The sequence below is a fragment of the Triplophysa rosa genome, linkage group LG9 (assembly GCF_024868665.1).
Source record: "Triplophysa rosa linkage group LG9, Trosa_1v2, whole genome shotgun sequence".
NCBI lineage: Eukaryota > Metazoa > Chordata > Actinopteri > Cypriniformes > Nemacheilidae > Triplophysa > Triplophysa rosa.
In genome coordinates this window covers 23,807,801-23,832,766 of record NC_079898.1, presented here as the reverse complement: position 1 = coordinate 23,832,766, position 24,966 = coordinate 23,807,801, and the positions used below count along the sequence as shown (strand labels likewise).

At 37.7% G+C, this 24,966-nt stretch overlaps 1 protein-coding gene across 1 annotated transcript in view; it reads right to left on the bottom strand.

The window, feature by feature from the left end:
- The window catches only part of cdh23 (cadherin-related 23), a 217,753-nt gene that overhangs the window by 57,142 nt on the left and 135,645 nt on the right, over positions 1-24,966 (bottom strand). Inside the window, exons 12-17 of the mRNA XM_057342191.1 lie at positions 18,186-18,335; positions 17,129-17,287; positions 2,834-2,898; positions 2,103-2,340; positions 564-669; positions 198-325 (exon numbers count right to left, since the gene is read on the bottom strand). Of these exons, the coding sequence (XP_057198174.1) occupies positions 198-325; positions 564-669; positions 2,103-2,340; positions 2,834-2,898; positions 17,129-17,287; positions 18,186-18,335 (846 nt within the window). The remainder of the gene's footprint in view (positions 1-197; positions 326-563; positions 670-2,102; positions 2,341-2,833; positions 2,899-17,128; positions 17,288-18,185; positions 18,336-24,966) is intronic.

Genomic DNA, 24,966 nt, shown 5'->3' with positions numbered 1-24,966 from the left:
AAGCCTCCCAGTCACTGGACCTGAGAGAAAACCACTGAATCCAGAATTAACACGCAGATCACAATCTCAAACTACTGTCTCGGGGGACATGCTTGTGTGTTAGCCTTAGTTTTCAATTCTTTGTAAGACTAAAACATTTAGGTATTAAAGGTCCAGTGTATGAAATTTAGCGGCACAGACTTTACAATTTTACTCACAAAGAGCTCAATGGTGATGGGCACAGTGCTGTTTAGGGGTGGGTTCCCTCCATCCTTGGCCATCAGAGTCAGATAGATCATTCCACCGGGCACCAGCTCATAATCCAGAGGACGGTTCACGGAGATGACTGAAACACAAATAACATTTATACCAAATACATAACAGCACACTGCTTACTAGACAGCCATCCGTAATCATTTTATATAACACCAGAGGTCACAAAAGCTTTTCCAAAGGTATTTTCACGCTTTAAGGTGCTCGCCGAAACACTTACAGTACGGCACTGAGATACGGTTTAATGTGACCCGTGAACTGCAGAGACAACTTGTGAAATCGTCTTATTAGAGAGAATGTGTGATTCAGACCTGCATAGCCCTCGATCACACTGATGCTGAAATACGACATGAACTGAGAGGCGTAGATGATGGAGTACGTCAAGATGTTATTGGGAGGAGAGTCCTCATCCGTCGCCTGAGAGAGAAACACAAAGTTTGTTACACATCGATATATACTGATAATATGGCGTAGCAGTCTGAATCTGAATAAGCAGCCGGACCGGACAAACAGTTATTGACCACTATTGACTACCATGGTAGGAAAAATGGCTTTTAAAATGTATTTGTTCTGTTGAACACAAAAGAAGACATATAGAAGAATGTAGAAAAGCAAACAGTTGTTGGGCATTTTTGACTACCTTTGTAATGTTTCCTACTATGGTAGTCAATGGTGGCCAAGATCTGTTTGGTTACAAGCATTCTTCCAAATATCTGTGTTCATCAGAACAAAGACATTTATACAGATTTGGAACAACTCGGGGAATTTTTATTTTTGGGTGAACTGTACCTTTAATGTCATATTTATCATATGGCATCAGAAGGTATAAATATAGCACACAAAACATATACACTTGCTTTACTACAGCCTTCAGCCGTCTGCGATATTTCTTTCGTGATCAGCGGCAGTCAGTCAGACAGACAAGTTGGGAACAACATGACGGTGAGTAAATAATGACTTTTCCGGTTTCACTTTTGAAGTGAATGGAGAAACTTTATTCTTTCTATGTCGGCCTGGAAAGAGTTGCATACGGTACGTTTGAGACGATAATAAAATGACTCGTTGTATACAGACATGTGGTTTATGCCAGCTTGCAAAAATTGTTAACTGGGAGACACGCACACTTATGTCGCCCCCTGCTGGCCAGGCAACTCAGAGCAGCATCAGCTGTCAAACTGTCAATCACAGCACAGATTACATGGCTGACATTAGTGCTGCTGTATCCAAACACAGAAAAAACTAAACACATGTGCAGGAGTCATGACACAGACCAGACACATGTACAGGCAGCAAATAAGCAGGGAAAGACTCATAAAGAGAGCGATCTGTCTTGAAATTGGACAAGAATACGTAATATACTTTATTTTTACTTCTTTAACCACATACAGATATGTTGTGTATGCTGTTTATTCCAAATCACTTACTTATGTCCAATGGAGAATCCAAAAAGGTAAAAATGTGACATTTACATGCCTGTATTTTTTGAGAGAGTTCCCAGATAGCACAGGTACGTCTGTAAAATGTCTGCTAAATATCTGGAAAACATCTGCTATGTAAAAACATCTTAAAATCGTCTTAGAAAAGGCCGTTTTACATACATTCTGAATCGTAAACATCTTACTGACATCTTCTAGATGTCTATATGACATCTGACAGGAGACATCCCAGAGACGTATTGCAGCACACATTCAAAATACGTTTTGCAGATGTAATCCAGACATCAAAAACACTCCCAGATATATACGTCAGGGATTATTTATCTGTCTCTCCAACTCTTCTTCTCTCTTATTTTCATTCACGGCCCTCATGTCTTTTTAAAAAATATATATATATTTTTTTAAGTTTCTTACCCGTGCTCGAATGACCTGCTGCGCAGCCTGTTCGTTCTCCATCAGTGAACCCACGTACGTCTCTTTCTGGAAGACCGGCGCATTGTCATTTACGTCCAGCACGTTAATGCGGAGGCGACCCGTAGTCTCCTCCCCTCCTCCATCACGGGCCAATACCGTTAGAGTAAAGCGCCGCATGAGCTCGTAATCCAACCGACTTCTAAGAGTCACCCAGCCCGTCTCAGCATCCAATGAAAACCTGGGGGTGGAGTTAACAGGTGGAATTCATCTTCAATTAACCAATGAGAAACAAGATGTTTACGACTATATTTATAGATAATGTTCAGTTAAGTACAGTGCCGTTTTTAAGTCTTTACTTCTTTTGAATCTATCAAAATACACAAATTTAGACTGTTTTGTAAATTTCAACTATTAGCGTGCAATCGTTTTTTTAGTTCTTGTAAACCAAAGAATAAATATTAGAAAGTGAGCATACAACATAGTGAGTTTGGCATACTTTGATGACATCATTGTAATCTCTGGCAGTATACAGCATATACTTTGCAGTAGGCAGTGCACTCTTACAAACATACATTCTTTAGTAAATCTTAAAAGAAATCAATCGAAAAGAATAGGCAAGACATGCAAATGCACCGGGAAGCGGATTAAATTAATCAAATGAAATTAATGAATTAAACAGAATGTTGTATCAGTGTGAAAGGTCACAGTATGGTAATGAATGAAAATCTCACTGGTCTGGCTCATCGCTGAAGTAATACCGGATCACTCCAAATGTGCCAAAGTCATTATCTGTGGCCTGCAGAGAGAGAGAGAGAGAGAGAGAAAACACATACTCTTGATCTTCTTGTACGTGACTGTGTGTTTGTGTGTATTTGAGAGAAGTCATTTAGCAGTGTTTTAATATTGAGATGAGAGTGTTTGCATCCCCTTTCCAACCCTGCAAAGTACTCTGTTCTGCACGATTAACGCAATTACACGCACACACACACATGCAGACACACACACATATACACACACACACACTTTCAGGAAGTACCATAAGGGGAGGAACTCTCCTCACACCAGATGGGCTGGCATGAACTGGTCACCCTGTCCTCTACCCTAAAACAACAAACACTTTCTTCTGGTTCATCTTACGCTGCTCTTAAATCCCACCACTGATCATTTGTTCCAAACTGTCACAATAAAATACTGCTTTAACCCTTATGCGGTCTTCGGGGTCTTTTTGACCCGCAAATGATGTTTGCTAAAATAAAAAATATTTTATATTTGTCCAAATAGCATGATACTTTGTAAAGTGGTCAACACTTTCTAGATCTACAAAAATGAAGAATGAAATCTGGATTTTATGTTGGTGTGGAAAAAAGTCACACTCTCGGTCTTGGACAAAATTCATCCTCAAAATCAGAAATAACGCAGATCACACAAAGACAGAAATAAAGTGGCACACTTCCAACAATGCAAAAAACATCCACAATGCAAAATGATCATGCTCACACGCACACACACAGAGAGAGAGATAGAGAGAGCGAGCGAGAGAGAGCGCGAGAGAGAGAGAGAGAGAGAGCGCGAGAGAGAGAGAGAGAGATGAAAGGATGAGACAAAACAATTTAGCACAGACACAGTTCATCTAAACTGATGTTTAGATTAAATTTGCAGAATTATATGAAAGTAATTATAATTATTAATAATAATTAATTATAAATTACAAAGTCTAAAGACTGCAACTTTTCTCTTTGTAACATCTTGTTCAGGTTTGATTCTAATCATAATGTGACATTATTGAAAAACTTGCTAAACTTTGACAAAAAGTCATTTCTATTGTTATAATTGTGATTTCATAATATGTATGAATAATATGAATCCAATCCATAATATGAATCCAACCTGAAAAAACTTGTGAAAAGAAATCTTTCAGTTGGTCTAATAGCACATAGCATATAGTGGAGCTCTGCAGCAATCTACTGGTAAAAGTGATCACTTTTTACTTTTAAAACTGCATTTTCCAAAAGATGGGCAAAAATCTTACACTAAACCATGTCAAATTATCCATGTGATACCCATGAATGAAAGTTAGAAATGTGGGTCTATTTTTAAAAAATCGTTATATACATTTTAAAAATATTACAAATCCGTCAACAACTGCACAAATGTGAATTAAAACCATTAATAAACAGAGTAGAATTACATTTTGCATTACATTGTTACAAAATGACATTTTGTTGCCTGGGGACTCTAGAGACACACCTCTACAGTATTAGGACCAACGGTCAGTGGCGTTCAAAGGAAAGGTTTATTCTGGGATTTTCTCAAGCATGAAGAATACATGTGATCCTATTTTACAATCTGGTATCTTGTCAAATCAGTTAAAAGAGTAAAACTAATGACAAATCAGAAAGTGTTGTGACATGTCACTCTCACACAATGTTCAAATCAGATCTGTGTGTCCTTGTGCAGACACTTCAGTAACAGATCACAGTGTAAACTCTGTGTGTGGGTCTAAATTAAGTTATTAAGTGCTAAAGGGAATGGATTCTAAACCTCACATGTCTCTTTATGCAAATTAATACAAAGAGAACAAAACAAGCTATCAAAGAAACAACAGCACAGCTGTGTGTTGTGAGAGAAAGAAAAACTGAGTATGAGAAGTGCTGCTTCTTTGTCCTTTTCAATCACACACGCACGCACACACACACACGGTCTAACATCTGTTAGGATCCTGATATAAAGAAAAGTAGAATTCTTTTATGGAAATGATAATCAGTCAGAGCAGATGTGCAGGTTTGTGTTAGATCTTTGTGGATGTGTTGTTGTTGAAACAGGAATTCTCTCATCTTTCATCATTTTTTTATTTGGTTCCAGTTTTGGCAGATGCATGAAGATTTTCTGGTAGTGCGCATGGACTGTAATTCCACATTTCCAGCAGTCACAGACATAAATCGGCTTTTCAGCAATTACATGATGTTTTGTGGTACATATGCTGTGGGTATTTCTGAACAACTTTTGTCACATTTGATGAAATCCCAGATGAAATAAAATTTCAAGAATTTCATTTCGTCAATGAATATATAGCTGATAAGCTCCATTCATTTTAAGACCTGTTGTGATTTAAATGAGACATTAATCCTGATGCTCATAATCAGCTTTGCCTAAGTGTTTTCATTGTACTGATCTTAACAACAAGGTAAGCGTCTGGTGCAAGAGCATGTAGTCTAATTTCTCTCTCTCTTGTGTGTGTGTTTGATGGATAATGGTTGGGTGCTGGTAATGGCGTTTCAGTTGACTGGTGCTGTTGGTGTACAGGGTCACAGAGTTGTGTGAGTGTGTGCTGCTGTCACTGCCACTATTAGAATCCATGATTCAAACGTGCCCTGATGACGACCTCACCCTCTGTGTGTGTGTGTGTGTGGTGCTTGATAGCAAACCGGCCAAAACAGCAGGGTAGCATCAGGACAGAGTAGCTCTATATCCATAACCCTGACTCGACCCTCCTCCAAAACAGAATAAATATCCAATGATATCAGACCTTAACAGATGCAGCCAATCACTGTGCTAATAAATATACCCATACAAAAATGTACACATGGATCATACACATGTTTCACACGTGGCCATGTGTATTTTGTATATGAAATTCATTTTTTAAATTCATGTGACTTTCTGTCTGGGTAGTGATTTTTTTCAATTCAGATCCACATATATTTCTGTAGCGCTTTTCACAAGTTTGCATCATTGCAAGGCAGCTTTACCTGCTATAGACAGTAGAAATAATGTATAAGAAAGAGTAGTAGTTGCAAGGAGTAGATCCCAAAAAAAACCCATATAAATAAAAAGTAAAATAAGTGGCAAAAACAAGCAACAGACAAAGAACTGTACCTGTAAATGAACCCAAATAAACAACCGTTCTCACTCCCAACTCGTCACATATTTACGCTCGGTCAGCGCCCCTCGGCATCACGTTTTAACATGCAGGGTACCCCTTTGGCGTCGTTATTCGATGAACGGGGAACTGCGTTGCTGTTCGCTAAATGCCCCGGTTCATAAGTTCGCCTATGCAGATAATAACGATAGCAGGGGTATGTAAGGTATGCGTATTTGGCGTGCGGTCCGGGCAGCGGGCTCCGAGCTCGCCGGTACCTTCTGAATCCGGAACACTCTCCCCCCGATAGGGGCGAGTGCACCAAGCTCGGAAATGGCCCAAACCCAGAGCTCACCCACCGGGGTCCTGCTGGAGAAAGCGAGTTCAGGGAGAAGAGCCGGGGAGGTGGAGGGATTGTTGATTGACTTGTAGAGATGGCGCAGGTAAGATTTCTGGACTATTTATGAGATGGCTCGCTTGAGCCGATAGGGTAGATGTCGTGATTGCTAATAGCGAACCAACCGGGCTTGATTATATGCACGGCTTCTCCCGAACTTTGTTAATAAAACATCATACCGAGATGCGTGCAATTCTCAGTATTTCATAATTATTTATGGTTTTAATATTTTGTAGCACCTAACCCCAACCCCACCCCCACCCTAAACCTAAACCTAACCAGCCATATAAAACACAACACACGAATAAAAGTACAGTCACAGGTATTTATTGCACAAACTGACCAAAAGCATTACAAAGTCTTACAAACAACCCGTGTCGCAGACCTTTCTGCACCGAAGCCGTACGATAACTTAAGGCTTACATGAAGATGCCGTGTTGTGTCCGTGAATGCATGAAGTCGGCTCCCATTCAAAAGATAGATGCAGTTGGTCGAGGGAGCCAATACCGTTTCACGTTCAAAGCCAACGAAATGATCCGATCGGTCACAAGACACGGGAGAGCCAATGGCATCGAAGCTGATGTAACTCTTCTAAAATTTGCATGTCCTGTCAACGAAAAACGACGCCAAAGGGGTACCCTGCGCGTACAAAAGTGACGATGAAGGGCGCTGACAGAGCGTAAATATGTGACGAAAAATATGTGAAAGAAAGGACTGAAAGAAAGAAAGAAAGAAAGAAAGAAAGAAAGAAAGAAAGAAAGAAAGAAAGAAAGAAAGAAAGAAAGAAAGAAAGGACGGAAGGATGGATGGATTGAAAAAAGAAAGAAAGAAAGAAAATCTTTCTGTCTATTCATGTCCAGTAAGTTCTCCTTTCAGTCTCAGTCCTCAGAGTTCTCTTCTTCTCTCTGTTTCTCTCTCTCGGTGTGACTGACAGGCCCATAAGTGTGGTGATGACAGTGCCGGGGCTCAGGGTGTTAGCGTGACAACAGTTGCTATGATGACAGGGGCCTTAATGCAGGCCAGGTGAGATAGACAGGGATCAGGACGGCCGAGACGATAGTCATCTCACTCTTCCATTCCTCACACACACACACACACACACACACACCTCAAACTCCAACAGAAACACAAAGACGCTCAACTAAAGTCAGAAAGCAGAGGAACAGAGACTGAATGTGCACCTGATAGTTTGTCTCTCACTGACAGATGTCAAACAACATTTCAGTGTGGTTGCAAGCGAGAGTGACGGAAGAGTGAGGGGAAACCTTCAATAAAGGTCCAGCGGCGGCAGATAAGACAGACGGTGACTTTGAGATCCATGACAGCTGTATTTATAATAACACTTTCGCCAGAAAACAATGCACAACTTTACATGCTGTGTTATTGCAAAACAATTTCTTCCAAGACAACCATAAACAAAACCAAAAATATTGGACAGACAGATCATTTTACCTTGGTGAAAAATCCAACAACAAATGCATCCCCAAGTTTAAGTTTCCAAGACATATAAACAAATGCATTTGATAAATAAATGTAAACTTTGGCGTCATCGCATCACAGTCCAACTAAATGAACAGGAATGAACCTCTCTCACATTGGCACCAGACCATCAGGCCTTTAGTGAACCCTGCAGCTGACAGCACAAAACACACTCGTGTAGGTGTGTGTGTGTGTGTGTGTGTGAGAGAGAGAGAGAGAGAGAGAGAGAGAGAGAGAGAGAGAGAGAGAGAGAGAGAGAGAGAGAGAGAGAGAGAGAGAGAGAGAGAGAGTATTAGTCTCGGTGGTCAGAGTGATTCTCTGACTAAGCAGTTTAGATCTGTTAGTGACACATTAATCCAACTGAGTGATCTGCCAAAACACACACACACTTCTCACCCTGAGGGCCTGACTCATCTACAGAGATTAGCTAAAAAAAGGAAAAAAATGGCATCTTCATCTTCAAAAGCTTAGTTCATTTTGACTAAACATTGTTTTAAGGATGTGCTTATGAACTAAGAGATTCATGAACTACATTTGACCATGCTTTTTAAAGCCAAAAAGTTTTATTTGGACAGAACGGCCTATGCATAATTTAATTCAGTTCACTTTCATTTCTATATAGACTATTTTGCAAGATGCTCCAGACGTGCACTTCCTGTTTCAGTTTTTTGCATTCATTTTTTATTTCACTTACAGTATATAATGAAGTCTTAAGGATGCCGAAGATGATTTAACATGCTGATTCAGTTCTGAATGTTTTGTTGGTTGCATTTTATTCTAATATTTGTGTAAAACTGAAACGGAAAGATAAAACAAAAACAGCATAGAAATATTGAAAAGAAACTAAATTAAATCAAATCAAATACATTACTTGGGTCAGTAGTAATATTCAGAAAAACTTATATTCAGAAAAAAAGTATATTGCAAATGCCCATTTAAACACATGAACATGTGTATGTATTATATTTGTGTACATAAATAAATGTTAAACATACCAAACACAAGTGTTAAACGTAATTGTTTAGGATTTTTTCCCCACGTCTAACCAGTATAGATCACACAGGTTACACCATATTAATGTGGACATCCCATAGACTTCCATTGTATGACAGTTCCATGACCCCAACCATCACACAGTTTCATCTTACTGTAAGAGGACCACAGATTAATCTCACACAGGTTTAATAATGGGATAATTGAACTAAAGCCATCTGACAAAACAGTTTTCAGTCTAACAGGATTAGATCAGACACACAGTCAGACAGCACACGAAGGCTGGCATAAAGTTTCAGGGAATCTGACAGAAGCTGGTGTGAGGAGCCAAACTGATCAAGTTCAACATTATGTCCCGTTTTAATAAGCAGGCAGAAGAAATGGCTGCAATTCAAACCAAACACAATCTGCACGAACGAGAGGAATATCTTTTGAATACAGGAAGAGAACAGGAAAGACAAGTGCATCCCCGCGGCGATGTGTGAGCCTTATCAACTGTTTACTGAATAAACCTATTACAGCAATTAGATAAACACACACACACACACACACACAGAGATGAACGTTTAACAGACTGGAGGACGGTGATAAGAGAATGAGTACAACCGTGATTTAAAGAGAGGGAGAAAGGAAGGAGAACACAGATAAAAGAAAGTGCTGTGGACGGAGAGAGATTGATCAACTTTCTATTCAGACTTGGCCCTTACAAAAAATGGAGATTAAAATGAGTGTGACAGGAACAACTTAACCAACTATATCAGAGCACAGAGAGAGAGAGAGGTCTGTATTTGGCCAGCAGCTATGTTTTAAAACAGACCATCATCACCAGCTGTCCTCCCTCCTCCTGCTCTTTATGATTAAAAGAAGAAATATAGCTGAAGGGAACGAGGAGGTGAACAACACCACAGAGATAAAAAGCTCAAGACAGATGAAGAAATGTGACCGTATTTGTTGAACTACGAATCCTTCATCAACTGTTATTACACGGCTTGTTGGAATGCTTGATTCTGATTGGCCAGTCGTGACATTTGCAGGTTCGTTATTCCCAGATAACAACCGCTCAAAACTAATAACACACGGTAGCCTGGATGCAGCAAATCATTTTGCCAGGTTTTTTTGACAAATTAAATATAAATATGTATTTTAATAACATATATGACATTATATTTACAAATGATTAAACCAAATTGCCTGTTCGTGACATTTGAACGCTGTTTCAAAAATCATTTCAAAATATTTCAAATTCACATTTCATGTCCAGTTTTTTTCTCATGAGGCAAGTAGCCGTGTAATAAGCGGGATATTGTACGAGCAGCCGGCTGTTATCGCGAAATAAGCCCCGACAGTGTGATCTGGACTTGTATTAAAAACCAGCTGCTTGTACATTATCCTGCTTATTACATTTCTGCGATAATAACAACCGGCTGCCTGTACATTATCCCTGACTTATGAAACTGGTGTTGTGTTTTCTAAGGCTGCTGCTCCATATTATAGACTAAAGGGATACTTTACCCAACCAAAATTCAAGTTGTTTTATTATTGACTCACCCACAATGCCATTCCAAACCTGTATCATGACTTGTTTCATCTGCAGAACACAAATGAAGATATTTTGAAGAATGTTGGCAACCAAATAACAATGACCCCTATTGACTTCCATTACATGGACACAAAACCACTGAGACATTCTTTATTCCTTAAAATATCTTCTTTAGTGTTCCACAGAAGAAAGAGTTATAGAGGGTTTGAGGGCATGAGGGACAATAAATAATAACAGCAAATATGGGGTGAACTATCCCATTAAGTTAGTTCAGTCCCTGTCTGTTGTCTATCTATTATCATTTCAGACAACAGGTCCAAAATGGTCTGTTGGTCACTTCACATGTTGCTCATATGGTCTAAGTAAATGGCTATTTATCCCGGATGGCAGATGGTTGAGAGAAATATCTATCGTACACCAAACTATACGCGGTCACCTCAAGAAGAAAAATGTGGACGAGGAAACAAAACTAAACCTTTAACACACACTCACAGACACACATACACACACACACACACTAAACAGAAACATTCCGTGATCCAACACATTCACCTCAAGTACATACAGACTCAACGGGACAGAAATCCATTAGTGCTATAATAGCTGAAGGAAAAGAGATTGTATGAATGCAAGTGAAAATAATAAACAGGACATGGAGAAATGCAAACAAACTGCTGCCGAAAGCCAGAGTAAAAACAAAGAAGCAATTTAGCAGATATGGGCTGACCTCATCTCATGAGACACATACAAACTAAATCCCTATAAATATTTATAATGATAACCACTACCATTATTGATAAATATTAAACAATGCCTGTACGTACGTGTCTGCGCGCTGAGCTGTGAGAATACAGGAGCAGAACCAACTAAAACTTCATGAAAATTAAGCATTGAAGTTTATCTATACGGTGGGCCAAAACACCTTTTGACACTTAAAGTGATAGTTCACCCAAAAATAAAAATTCTGTCATCATTGACTCCCATTGTATTTATTTTCGCTACTATGACAGTAAATGGTGGACGAGATCTGCTCGGGTACTGACATTCTTCCAAATATCTTCCTTTGTGTTAAGCATAACAAAGAAATGTATACAGGTTTGGAACGATCAGAGCGTGAGTAAATAATGACAGAATTTTCATTTTGGGGTGAACTATAACTTTAACTCACAAATACACGGCAATAAATATCATTGCATTAAGCCAACACCCCATATCAAATGAGTCAATATAATAAATGAACAAATGTTTCTTGCTTCTAGTTGTAAAAAGTTGTCCGTGGTTCACGTGTACACTTTTATACAGCGATAAAAATGACCTTGACACAATTTGGCTAAAACTGCAAATTACAAAATTACAAATTTGTAATGTGAAAGCCCAACCTATGAGTTTCAAATTAACCTATGCCGGGATGTTTTAACCCAAAGTGCTGGGTCATTTAACCCATTTTGGGTCATATTTTGGGTTCATTTAAACCAACAATTGGGCTCATTCCTTTTTGACTCAAAGCTGGGTTAAAAATAACCAAGCATTTTTTAGAGTGTATTTTGTGGTCTATGTTGGGTTATTTCAAAATGGACAAACCCAACAGTTGGGTTTTACAATAATATATACAACATTTTCATTTCATATGAAGTTTTTCTGGGTTAATTTAACTCATCAGTTGTGTTTGTCCATTTTTGACCCAACACTGGGTTAAAATAATCCAACATTGTTTAGAGTCTATATTTTGCTGCACATACTGTATATGCATAGATACATAGATGCATAGATGCAGCCAGGTGTTGTAAATTAACCTACAATATGATGGGTTGTTTCAACTGAAAATTGTGGGTTGTTTCAATCCAGTGTTGGGTCAAAGATAATATACAAATATAATATGCCAAGTGAATCATTTAGGCAGAACAAAGGACTCATTTCTAAAGCTTAGAAATACACGAGAAAGGCACAGATTTCACAGACGCTCCACCTGCTCTGGGTTCAGCAGAGAAACAGGCAGTGTTCACATCTGATTCAGCCTGCAGCTGATCTTTTCTGGCCTCGGTGTGACCCGTCTCTCTCTCTCTCTCTCTCTCTCTCTCTCTCTCACACACACACACACACACACACACACACAGAATGTAAAGAGTGTGACACACAACACACAGTACAGCTGATGATGCTGAGGGGAGCTGTCCACCAGTGTGGTGCTGAAATTACAACGGCTTTATGGATGATTCTGCAACACGTGGCTCTGTTTCAAAACCCAGCAAGCTGGTTTGATGCCTATGCCCTGTAAGGCTACTGTGGGGTAATGAAACCTTACAATTGACCATTTGCTCTACTTAGATAGGATTTGGTTTTGGTGTTGCTAGTCTATTTTAGCGGGCATCATCATGGTACCTAACTGGAACTAAGCTGCGGAACATGAAGCTTCTTGATTTCATTTTATATAACACATAAACAGCATTTTTATACAGTATGTGATGGCTGCTAATGATAAAATGAAGCATAAAGAACATGAACTCGAAGATTCGTTTTCGACCTCAGGTATATTTATTTAGGATATACATGCTTTTTCACCCATATCATAGATTTTCTTTTTTGGTAAAGTTTTGCAAAAAATAATAGCACATTTTGATTTAAGAGAGGTAAATGACACATTATAAATACAGTAGCGTCCATTACTTTGAGAAAAGATTTCCCTCCAACTTTTAAATCAAATACACTCGCAGCATCAAGACACTGAGCCAGACTTCACTCAAATCATGCCTAAAAAAACACGAGTTTGCACAGACGTCCTTTTACTCCCGGAAAATGTACTGGTACATAGCAGAATACATGTGTCCTTCACTGTAGGTGTATTGTACGTGACTAAATGACTACTAATTGAAGGTACCTGTATGGCAGTGAATGTGCTGGATCACACCTGCTTTAGTCGTTCACTGAATAATGGCACGCTGTGAAAGGTAATGAACGGCACTGAGCCGTGAATCTACCGCAGATTTTACTGGCTTCAGTCAATCCTTTACTGCCGGATCTCAGCACTAAACTCACTTCACTTGATGAAATAAAAGACAGATTTTATGACGATGTTAAACAGACAGGGACTCACAATTAAGATGAATACGAGCGGCTGATAAGTGGTCATTAATGGTTAAGGAGGCTGTATATGTCTGAAAGAGTGCTCAGCGGTTCATGACACGACAGGATTTTCCTTGTTCTCTTCAAATGAAAGATAAGAGGTTAATACCCTTTCTGTCTGTGTATAGAACCAGTGGCTCTTCTGAAGGACACTTCAGTCTACTCCTAACCATTTGAGCATAACAAACATAGCAAATCAGAGGTCATAATGTGTCTTAAAGGTACAGCAGCCAAAAAATTCATTCCAACTTAGTCAAAGAGAAGGTGGACAATAATCCAGAAAAACTAAATGATCTAAGAATGTTGTCTGCCATTTTAAGCGAACTACAAGAAAAAATGAAATGCTATAAAACTGAAGTATATGAATCCTAAAAAACAGAATTGCTCAATTAATTTGAAAGTTTTAAAGACGCCCTCTGTCTACCATTGCTCATGCAAACTGGAAGCTTTTGTCCCAAAAAGTCAATACTACAAGTCAATGGCCAGACAATATTAGCACAAAACCGTTAAGGGGGATAATTCACCCAAAAATAAAATGAAAATACCCTAATGCCATTCCTAACCCATACCAGATTCTTTCATCTTCACATTCGGCTTCTTATTGACTTCCATTATATGGAAAAAGACATTCTCCAATACATTATCCTTCATGTTCCGGTTTGGAACATCACAGACATTAAAACTTTTCTTTTTGTGTGAACTATTTCTTTATCACAGCGAGAAAAAGTGATGTGTGTGGAGCGATATGAGAGATATTGAGAGCCAGTGTCCTCCAGCAGTCATACACACTAAAATACAGCCATGGCCCAAAATCCAGCGACTCAGAGTCTAAGCTCTTTGGGCTGGGTTCCCGGGCACAGATTAAGTTGAAAGTCTGACTAAAACGGCATTTAAAGGAACAATCAGCTCTGACAGTTTGATCTCTTTCAATTCTCGGTTGAATGTGTCTGGAAACCACTCAAAGCAAAATTTAAAAAATGTTGAGAAAGTCTGTATTATAAACGAATGCAAGGTTTATGAACATAGAACTTCTTTTATAACCCTGAATGAAATCCCTGCTCAAAACACAACTAATGACAAATGCATCAAACTTCCTACAGTCTCCGTTTACTTCCCAAATGTTTGCATAAACTCCTATATTACATCATTAATACATTCTATTTTATATATTGTTGCTGTCCTTCCAAACCTCTGGATGTCCAAATTTGCTGTTTTTCAGGAAATGGAAAAAACACTGTCATTATTAAATGAATAAATGTTGGCAAGCACTTTTTATTGGTTTGATATTTGCAAAAGGGTGACTAATAATAATGATTTATGGCAAAAAATTAAAATATTGAAATATGTAGATATGAGGTTTCAGAAGGATAGCAGCGATATATTATAATGTGGGTACGGTTGTGAAATCTGTACATGGAGCTATTTAAGTACAAAAAAAGAATTCAAATTCATCATAAGCCAGAGCTGACAGCTATCTGACAGGTATGTAATTGTCTGTGTTGGGATGTGTGTGTGTGTGTACTGGCAGCACATTAGCAGCAGTCCAAACATCTGTTTAAAAACACGCAAATAATCCTGAATCACACATACAAACATTCTGGTTGGAAGGCAGCATGCGTTAAAAGTAAAACAAACATGCATTTTTAACATACTGGACATTGGACAAACTATGACAAAAGACAAACAATGTCCCCAAAAAAACACATTACTGCTAACTTGAGTTATAGATTTTGACACATTGAGAGATACTGAGAGTTCAGTGTAGATAAAGGACAGAGCCAAACTTAAATCTCAACATTAGATTTTTTCTCAAGTGGTAGAGATGATGGTTGGACCAAAAAGGAGAGAACTGAGATATCTGAAAGAAGGAGGGGGGATATAAAAAATGCATAAACACGAGGCTGCCACACATAACTGTCTGTCCCAGTCTGACCCTAGGGCATTGTGGGTAAAGTTACCACTCTATTGACTTCACAGGCTGTTACTTGAATAAAGTGAGCCATTGACAAATAGCAGACATCATTCATTGACGTAGCAGACGCATAGATCGCAGCCACATATAGACACCCCATCAGTGATGGAGAGGAAGAGATAGAGGCAGAGAGGTAGACCTGCTGGATACAATTCTGATTCTTTTTTTAACACAGAACGACCACTGCTAACAAATATGACAATAGCCACTTGTTAGAGTCCACAGGAAATCATACATGTTATTTACATTTACATTTATGCATTTGGCAGACGCTTTTATCCAAAGTGACTTACATTGCATTGTAATATACATTTGTATCTGAGTATGTGCAATCCCCTGGATCGAACCCATGACCTTGGCGTTGCCAGCGCCATGCTCTAACCACTGAGCCATTTTATTTTTTTCCCTCTCTATTTTGTCACGTGTAAGTAATATGTCTTGTGTTGACTTATGTTTGAGATGTCTGTATATGTTATAAAAAAGCAAAGTTTGGGGGATTTTAGTATGAATATGTAAGCATCAAAGGCACAGCTCACCTAAAAATGAAAATCTTCATTTATTCACCCTCAAGTTGTTCCAAATCTGTATAAATGTCTTTGTTAAATTACTTTATACATTTCTTTGTTCTGTTAAACACAACAGAAGATATTTTGAAGAATGTAGGAAAGCAAACAGTTCTGAAGCACTTTTGACTACCATTGTCATTTTTCCTACTATGGTATATGGGGTCCAAAAGCTGTTTGGTTATAAGCATTCTTCCAAATATCTTTCTCTGCGTTCATCAGAACAAAGACATTTATACAGATTTGGAACAACTCGAGGGTGAATAAATGATGACAGAGATTTTATTTTTGTGTGAACTGTCCCTTTAAGGGTATCTACAAACGAGTGTGCCCCAAAACAGCAACAAAAAACTGTGCTTAGGAAATCAAAGCATTCTCTCACTTCCACCAATACGGCCTCATGATTTCTATGACATCATTCTGCACTTAAGCTTGTGAGATAAAAGGGGGCGGGGCCACTCAATATGTCCGAAATAACATTCCTGTTTCAGTGGAAATAACATCCACACATTAAACAAAGCTTCAAGGCACTTCAAAAGAACTATAATGTTTTGTCTTTCTCACGTCAAGGTTTGACGAGTCGATTCTGCATAAGCTATCTTTTCTAAACTCAAGTTTTTAGTTCTCATTGTTGAATAACGTTTGATCTCACCTTCAGTATTAAACATTTGCAAGCACCATCATTTGGGCAGTTGCACGGAGACCTTGGACTGCTCTTCATACAATATTGTCCAAATGCAGAAGCCCTGAATTAGTTTGTGTGATTAGAATCAGCGCACACTTACAGTATTCCTGCATTTCTCCATGTTTCCAGAGTTGGATTGTGTATCGATCAGTATTGATTTCCATACCATCCTGAGGAGCGAGTGCGAGAGCGACAGAGACGGACTGATAATGGACTGAATTTATGATCTGCGTGTGGCTCCCATTTATTTAGCGCAAAATGACCTTCGACGCTCGGAGACCGTGCGCCGAAATCAAATAAATGACGGCGATCCGGCAAAAGAGAGAGAAACAGTCCTACATAACTATGCATCATGACTTTGCCTCTAAAGGCGCATGTTTGATAATAAAACTTTACAAGTTGTTACGAGTGTGTCTACCTGTATTCGAAGCAGAGATGTTCCAGGTGCTGTGCTCTCAGGTAAACTGATGTTATAAAGCGTTTGGCTGAATATGGGCCTGTTGTCGTTCTCGTTGATGAGGTCGATGAAGACTCGGGCGAAACCCACATGCTCAGAAAGAGACTCGTTGGCATACAGCTGGAGAAGAGAGCAGATCTTCAGTCATCACAACATCTACTCGATGTGTCAACACCGCAATTTGCATTAGAGCAGATGTTTGCACGAGCTGAAGAAACACACTATTTATTGCTTGAGGTATCACCTGACTGAAGGAACCGCTTGTCTTTGTCTGAAAAACGCTTGTGTTTTGTAATGTTGTTGTACTAGATTGCAGTCATTTGTCAGTTCAGCTAGTAACTCCATCGCTGGAGGGTCGGTTAAACTAAATCAAGTGTAAAAACACAGACGAACTGCACCGGCACAACAGCAAAGCTCAATCCGCATGTACAGTACTTCTAAAGAATTTCATTCTAAATCTGTTTTTAATTACCATACAAACACGACATGACAATATCTATTCTAGAACATCTATTCTAAATGATTAAAGAAATAAAATGGGTGCAGATCTGTTGCGCTTTGAGAAAGATTTCTGAAATTCATAATGTTTAATGTGAGCCTCATATTAAATTCTCTGGGCGAAGATAAAGAGACTCCCTGAATCCAAGGACATTTCAACACACGTCCCTTAAATATCCTACGCCGAGATGACTATGTGATCTTAATAAATATACAAATGCTTAACCTGCAGCCATTCATCATTTTTATAAATATTTATACACACTGATATATTACTGATGCATTTATTTATTGTCTGGAACTAACGTGAAAATAAAACGGAATGGAAATGTTCATGCACGTTTACCAAATACACACATTTCTTTGCTGACCACATATGGCCTGTGAAAACCGTATGTACACTTAAACTATACTTTGCATTTAAATACCTACACATATGAGATTAGATTGGAAATAATCAAGCAGGATTTGAGATTTGTGAATGCATTGTTGAGCTTGCGTGTGTGTTTGCTGAACTCACAGAAAAACTGTAGCTCCTGATGGTTTCATAGTCCAGCGGGATGGCCACACGCACGCGGATGTCGGCTCTTCCCTGAACCGAGGTGGGAGAGATGGTGAAGTGCTCCGAATTATTCCCTGTCAGGACCACCTGAAACATGCTGTTCACTCCCTGGAGCGACAAAACACATCAAGCACACTAAGAAAAAGAGGTCGGCACACACAAAATAGTCACCAATATGCCCAAATCTCCCGAATGCTTCTCCAACACAGATGGAGACTTTTAACCTGAGTTTAGAAGTGAGAAAATGGTACCATGGTACCCCTAGCATTTCAGCAGATATCTCAACAATGTGCTCACATTTGTCAGGACATAACATTTAAGACGAAATTATGAGAGGTGCAGAGGAAAAAAAATCACCTATTTCAACTTAAAAACGTTAGTTCAAAAGCTGACTTAAAGGTGCAGTGTGTAGTTTTTTGGAGGATCTATTGACAGAAATGCAATATAATATACATAACTGTGTCTTCAGAGGTGTATAAAGACCTTCCATAATGAAGCGTTATGTTTTTATTACCTTAGAATGAGTTATATACACACATACATACACCGCGGGTCCCCTTACATGGAATTCGCCATGTTGTTTCTACAGTAGCCCTAAACGGACAAACTGCTCTACAGAGCGCGTTTCGTGAATACATTATCTCCTTCCGCAAAGAAGCAAACATGTGACGACATCATTGTTCTGTGCTCAGCCACCGTAGTGTATAGAGCGAAAATTGTGCCTAAACTTAACAAACAAATCCAGCGTTTTGCAAACAAACGCAACCTTTTATGGAAAAGAAATAAACTCTGAAACAAACAGAAAGCGTTTTACAAATACATAATGCAATTCGAGAGAAAATGCAAAGGTGTACCATATAAATGTACTGTGTTTAAGTCTCACCTTTTTATGAGATTCTCTCAGCTTGATTTTCTCACAAATGTGACGTGCAGATTTTCTCATAAATGCATGTGCAACTTCCTCTTACAAAACAGCAGGTGGTGCTATTGAGAATTTGACACTACTTTCTTTAGGAAGAAGCCATGAACATTACCTTGCGTGCCACCCTTGCCAGTGCCAGAAACTGAATTAATTTCATTCATCAAGTTTCATTCAGTTAGTCTCATGAAATTTATTGAAACTGTTAATAATAATCAGTTGCTGTTCTTAATAATAAATAATGAATTATGCATTGGTTTTAATATACAAATAACGTACAACAAACTGGATGCATTTGCAATGTTGTCACCCCTTCCACCCCATCTCATTCTCTCGTACTTGTTTCACAAATGTTTACGCTCACAAAACACTACTTTTACAAGGATACTTTCTTATAAGGGAATTTTGACATCATTTTGTGTTTATATCAGGGCCGGCACTAGACATGGGCAGGGGTGGGCTGAACCCACCTAAACGTCTGTCTTGCCCACCCAATGAGAATCAAAAAATAACACCAGAAATTGTTGTATTTTCTATTGGCTGAAAGCAACGTCACTCTTCACTTCACTGCTCTGGCTTTAGTTTGTAACAGAGAGGCATGCTACATGCTACAGGTGGAAGCAAAATACTGTGCACAGGAATTTTAGACGCACTGCACATATGTAAAATGAAGCATGTAAAATTAATTGTGCAGTAAAATCAGATTCATTTATTCGTTTTTGCGGTCTTATTTTGTGCTGTTAACAAACAGCTATTATTTGCTTGCAATAAATAGGCTAGATTTTAACCTATTGACTTTCAGTAATGACTGAAAGCTCCATCTTACGAAGCTGCCGCTTCAGAAATAAATCGGTGTCTCTCCATCTCAAACACCCCAATTCACGATGCAGGTGGTAGCGAAACAATGTGCAAAATAGTTTAGTTTAGGCACGATGCGCGCTCACGATACCACATGAAAAACAGCAGACACGATGTAAAGTTCATTGTGCAGTGTAATAAGATTAATTCACTCAATTCGTTAAACGAAATTAAACAGAAATCAGTGATCGTTCAGTGATGGGGAATGTTCTTAGCCCGCTTTCTTTTGTAGGCTTCTATTTATGTCCAGTTTACATAACCGCTTTATTTAATGTGTAAAACATCAATGAAATTACTATATAATTTATGCACAATTACTATATAAAAGGCAATAATCAACAAGAATAATTTTTTGTTTTAAACTCGCAGTCTTCTGTAATGAATGCCTGTTTGTAATATTTATAACATCATAAATCATTTAAATCCTGCATGTATTGGTGTCATATACTGCAGTGTTTGTTGAATTCCAACAAAAGCAAACCTCAAGAGTGACAGAGAGCATGATAATAAACTAATTTAAAAAAATCTGGGTTATTTCATAAAACTCTTTTTTTACTTTTTCTAAAGTGTACAAACTTTAGTTTTGTGTTGCTTAAAACTAAATATGAACTTGTTTTTTGCGGTGTTTCTGTTTTAAAAATACAGATCATGTTTTCTGTTGTTTTGACCTGTTTACTCCACTTCATTTTCTCCAAATAAATAAAAAGAAATTATATGAAATTTGGGAGAAATGTTGTCAGAAGTTCACAGAAATAAACAAAAATGATAATTTTACCAAAACACATTTTTATCAGAAAAAAAGGAAAATATTTTGTCTGCAGCTATACTGTCTGTGTGGTTGGGGTATATGCCCACCCAGGATATCTGCTAGTCCACCCTTCTGCACCTGGCAGGAACCGGGCCTGGTTTATATGTCAATTTTTTTGTAAGATTTTAGTATTTTGCGCGCTTTCTGAGATGCGACTCGGTTTTTAGTAATTTTTCTGCATGAAAGTTGCATTGATACATATGTTTGACTTTTATCCATAGCAACTCATAGATAAAAAGTATTTAACATTATGTCAAACACTATGGCATTAAAGTAGAGAGTTTTCTAGGCTATAAAAGATGAAAAAGCAAATAAATCGTCGTGGCAGTTGTTTCAGTCAGTCGTCTACATTGTTTGGTTGCCATATGCCTATTTAGGTTTAAAATGAATGCTGCTGTTTTTTTGGCTATTTCAAGCTAATTGGGCAATTTTTGCAATAAAATAAACCAGCACAAAAAAACTGTAATATAAATGTAAGTCAAACATTTGAACTATCTGCTGTTTTGGGAGAAGTTGCATAAGTGAGAAAATCTGCATGGTCACATTTGTGAGAAAATCTGCACGTTAACATTCGTGAGAAAATCAAGCTGAGAGAATCTCATAAAAAGGTGAGACTTAAACACAGTACATTTATATGGTACACCTTTGCATTTTCTCTCGAATTGCATTATGTATTTGTAAAACGCTTTCTGTTTGTTTCAGAGTTTATTTCTTTTCCATAAAAGGTTGCGTTTGTTTGCAAAACGCTGGATTTGTTTGTTAAGTTTAGGCACAATTTTCGCTCCATAGTAGTGCTACGAAACGAAGGGATGGAGTGAGCTGTTGGTTGCAATTCACAATCTCACCACTAGATGCCGCTTTAATTTCCACATTACAAGTCATTGCAAACCTAAATTAAATTTAACTGGTTTAAAAAATCAAGTTGCATTTGTATAACCTACAAAATCCAGTTAAACCAATTTCAACTTTATTTTATAAATCAGTATAACATAAGTGACATGTCAAGCCAATTTTGATTTAACATACTTTTAACGTCAATTTAAAATCAAAACGTCAGCTTTTGAACTAAAGTTTTCAGTTAATTTTATTACAATATATGCTAGGCACATTTACTTTAAATATTTATTTGAGATTTTTATTGTATAATATCAATTTAGGAAAAACATCCATCAATGTTGACACTTCAATGAAATATGGAACAGGACTCCATGTCTCATGAAGAATAAAAGCATAACCTCTAAGCATCATTTTTTCTCTCCGAGATTTTTTTATTATATAGACACAAATAAAAGTGTCTATTTCAAATAATACAAGTAACATAATTCTCAGTAATCGTGTCTGTCTCACAAACGCTCTGTTACAGGTACACAGAGAGATGACGGTAGAGCCTCATTACTGTCATCTCTCTTCTGTTAGCAGCGGAGGCCGGTGAGATGAACGCACATCTGGCGGCACGCAAACTCTTCCATGACTCAACACTATCTTTGAAAGCACAATCGTCAAATACTCGACGAAATACACACTGTGATTAAATAAAAAGAGTTTGTGTGCGAGAGCTGAAAGTTACGGTGATGGAGCGATCTGCTGACTGAGAGTTATGCCAGCTGTCACAACAAATTTTTGTCAAGAAGAAATATCTGGAATGTAGTTTAAACTGATGTGAGTCAAACATAGCGACACACACACGGACATGAGCACATATACAAACACACTCAGAAAAGCAATATTGTCGAGTGTGGAGAGTAGAAAGTGTGATTGATTATTGTGTGTGTTTACTCGCTGCTTATCTCTACTAAGTCCAAACTTATCTATCCCTACAATCACTTCATCTCTTCTTGTCTCCTTCTACCTTTCTTTTTTTTGGCGTAATCTCTCTCTCACACACAAGAAAAGAGATGATGGGTTTAGGGTTTAGATTTATCCGATTACGCCACACACTTTTGCACACTTGCACTTACAAACCACGTATAATTTTTAGAACCTGTTATTTAAAGTGCATTCGGTAAAATGATGTTAGATTTGGTACATTTGTTTCATTTTCGGTGAATCAGTTGTTGGTTATGACTCCGATTCAACAGTTTTTTTTACATCATGGCTGTTGACAGAGATGTATATTACAAAAATATTCACAAAAAATGTTGCTATTTATAACTATGCATGCTTTACTAGTATATAAATACTAATTATATATATATATATATATATATATAATATAGATTTTTCTTTCCTTTCTTTTTTAATTCATCCCGTTACTTTTCCAATTTCTATATTCATTATAATTATTACAATTTCTATATTATTGTCTGTTTTTACAACAGGTTTTCTTTTGTGCAACAATGTAAATTGTAAATAAATTGAAATAATTTAATAAAATAATAAATAAAAATTATTTTCTGTGCTCAATTAAAAATAAACAATAAAAATGTCTTTATTATTAAACTAGGATTTTACTGTACTTTTACTTTTGAACTTTTTGAATAAACTTGGCTAGAATGTCTGTTTATAAAATTTAGAATTAATATTTTTATTTCTTAATATATTAATATACTTTTCAGCAGCAACAACATAAACAAACAGTATGTGCCCCAAACTTAACTTCCAGTAGAATCAATAACTGTTGAGTAGTTTTATTTAAATGTAATACAATTAATATACAATAAAAAATGAATATTAATTAAATCTCAAATAAATTGTTATATAATAAACAAACACGGACCGGAAGTTAACTTCAGGCCAGAGCGTGCATCCGATAAAACTGTCTAAAATGTTGGGATTTATACTAATCATACTCAAAAGTGCTTTTGTAAATATTTTTAAAATATTATATTTCATATCGAATATCTAATATACAATTTATGACCTAATATCTGTATATAACAAAAAATCCACTATACTTAATAAAGCACACAAACAGTCACACACACAGGCCCATTCCATTTGCAGACGAAGCCATTTGTGACCACAGTGTGGGGAATTGATCCGGACAGAGAAAATAGTTTCAGAGTTCAATAAACATTTAACCGGAGGTGTTTCCATACACGCAGAAAGAACAAGAAAATAAAAGAGTGCGCGCTTGAACGCATGAAAAAAGAGCAATAACCCAAGTGTGCCGCTTACACAAAACAGAGCAACACTCCAGGTTAATCTGTGATATTCACTTCTTTTCTTTCTCTCGTTTATGAAAATCTCTCCATCACGTCGCTCCTCGGGCTGGACGCTGTAATTGAGGAGGTGAATGAAGAGCCGGAGGGCTCGCTGTGGGATAGCTGACCAAATAAACACACGCGAAACAGATGGGAGGAAAGAAACCGAGATTTAAAGTTCGGCATCAAAGTCAAACCCTTGAAGACAAACACAATCACGAGACTCATTTATCCAAACGCACTTTTCTAAATCACCCTGTTTTACGATCTGCAAAATATCATAAACGTAAACGCTACGAATGCAAATGTCATCGTGAGACAACAAACAATATTTTTCTTGATAGTTAAACGTTTGCTGTAGGAGTGACTGACAGCATCGTTCATCACGAGTCGAGTATTCTGATCTGCACTTTAGCGCTAATGAAGGCAGACTGCAATTGCTGACATAATACTTCATTATCTCGTAATGATCTTCAGTTTAGATCCTCTAATGACAAGTGCTTTTATAGCTTTAAAGGTAATGTGTGTCATTTTTTTATGCTAAAATACATTCCCCTATCCCGGCTTTATTCGCAAAGACAGTCATTTTATGTAAAATATAAACACTGCGGCTCTGTTAAAACTCAACGCTCTGTTTGTATGAGTGAAGTGTACAAGAAACCTATTATTTCTCTATTATATTTCTTTTGGTGACACAAACTGTTTGTTGATCTCAAGATGTTTCTTTAAGTCAACTTTTAAGGCATCTTTTCAACATATCTGTTTTCACCTACATCTACAAAAAAGGTGTTTTTGTGCATATCATATGCATCTCCAACCTAAACTAAAACAGACCTGATCACACAATCTACCCAATTATCGCTCAAATCAAAAGATGCACCTGTCATCTTCAATGTGACAACAATACAACACACAGTAAAGGCAAACTATCCAGCGCACATCTCTATCCATAATCAAAACAACTACCAAAGATAAAAAAACCTTCAGTCACGTTGGCTCGGAGCGCGGCCA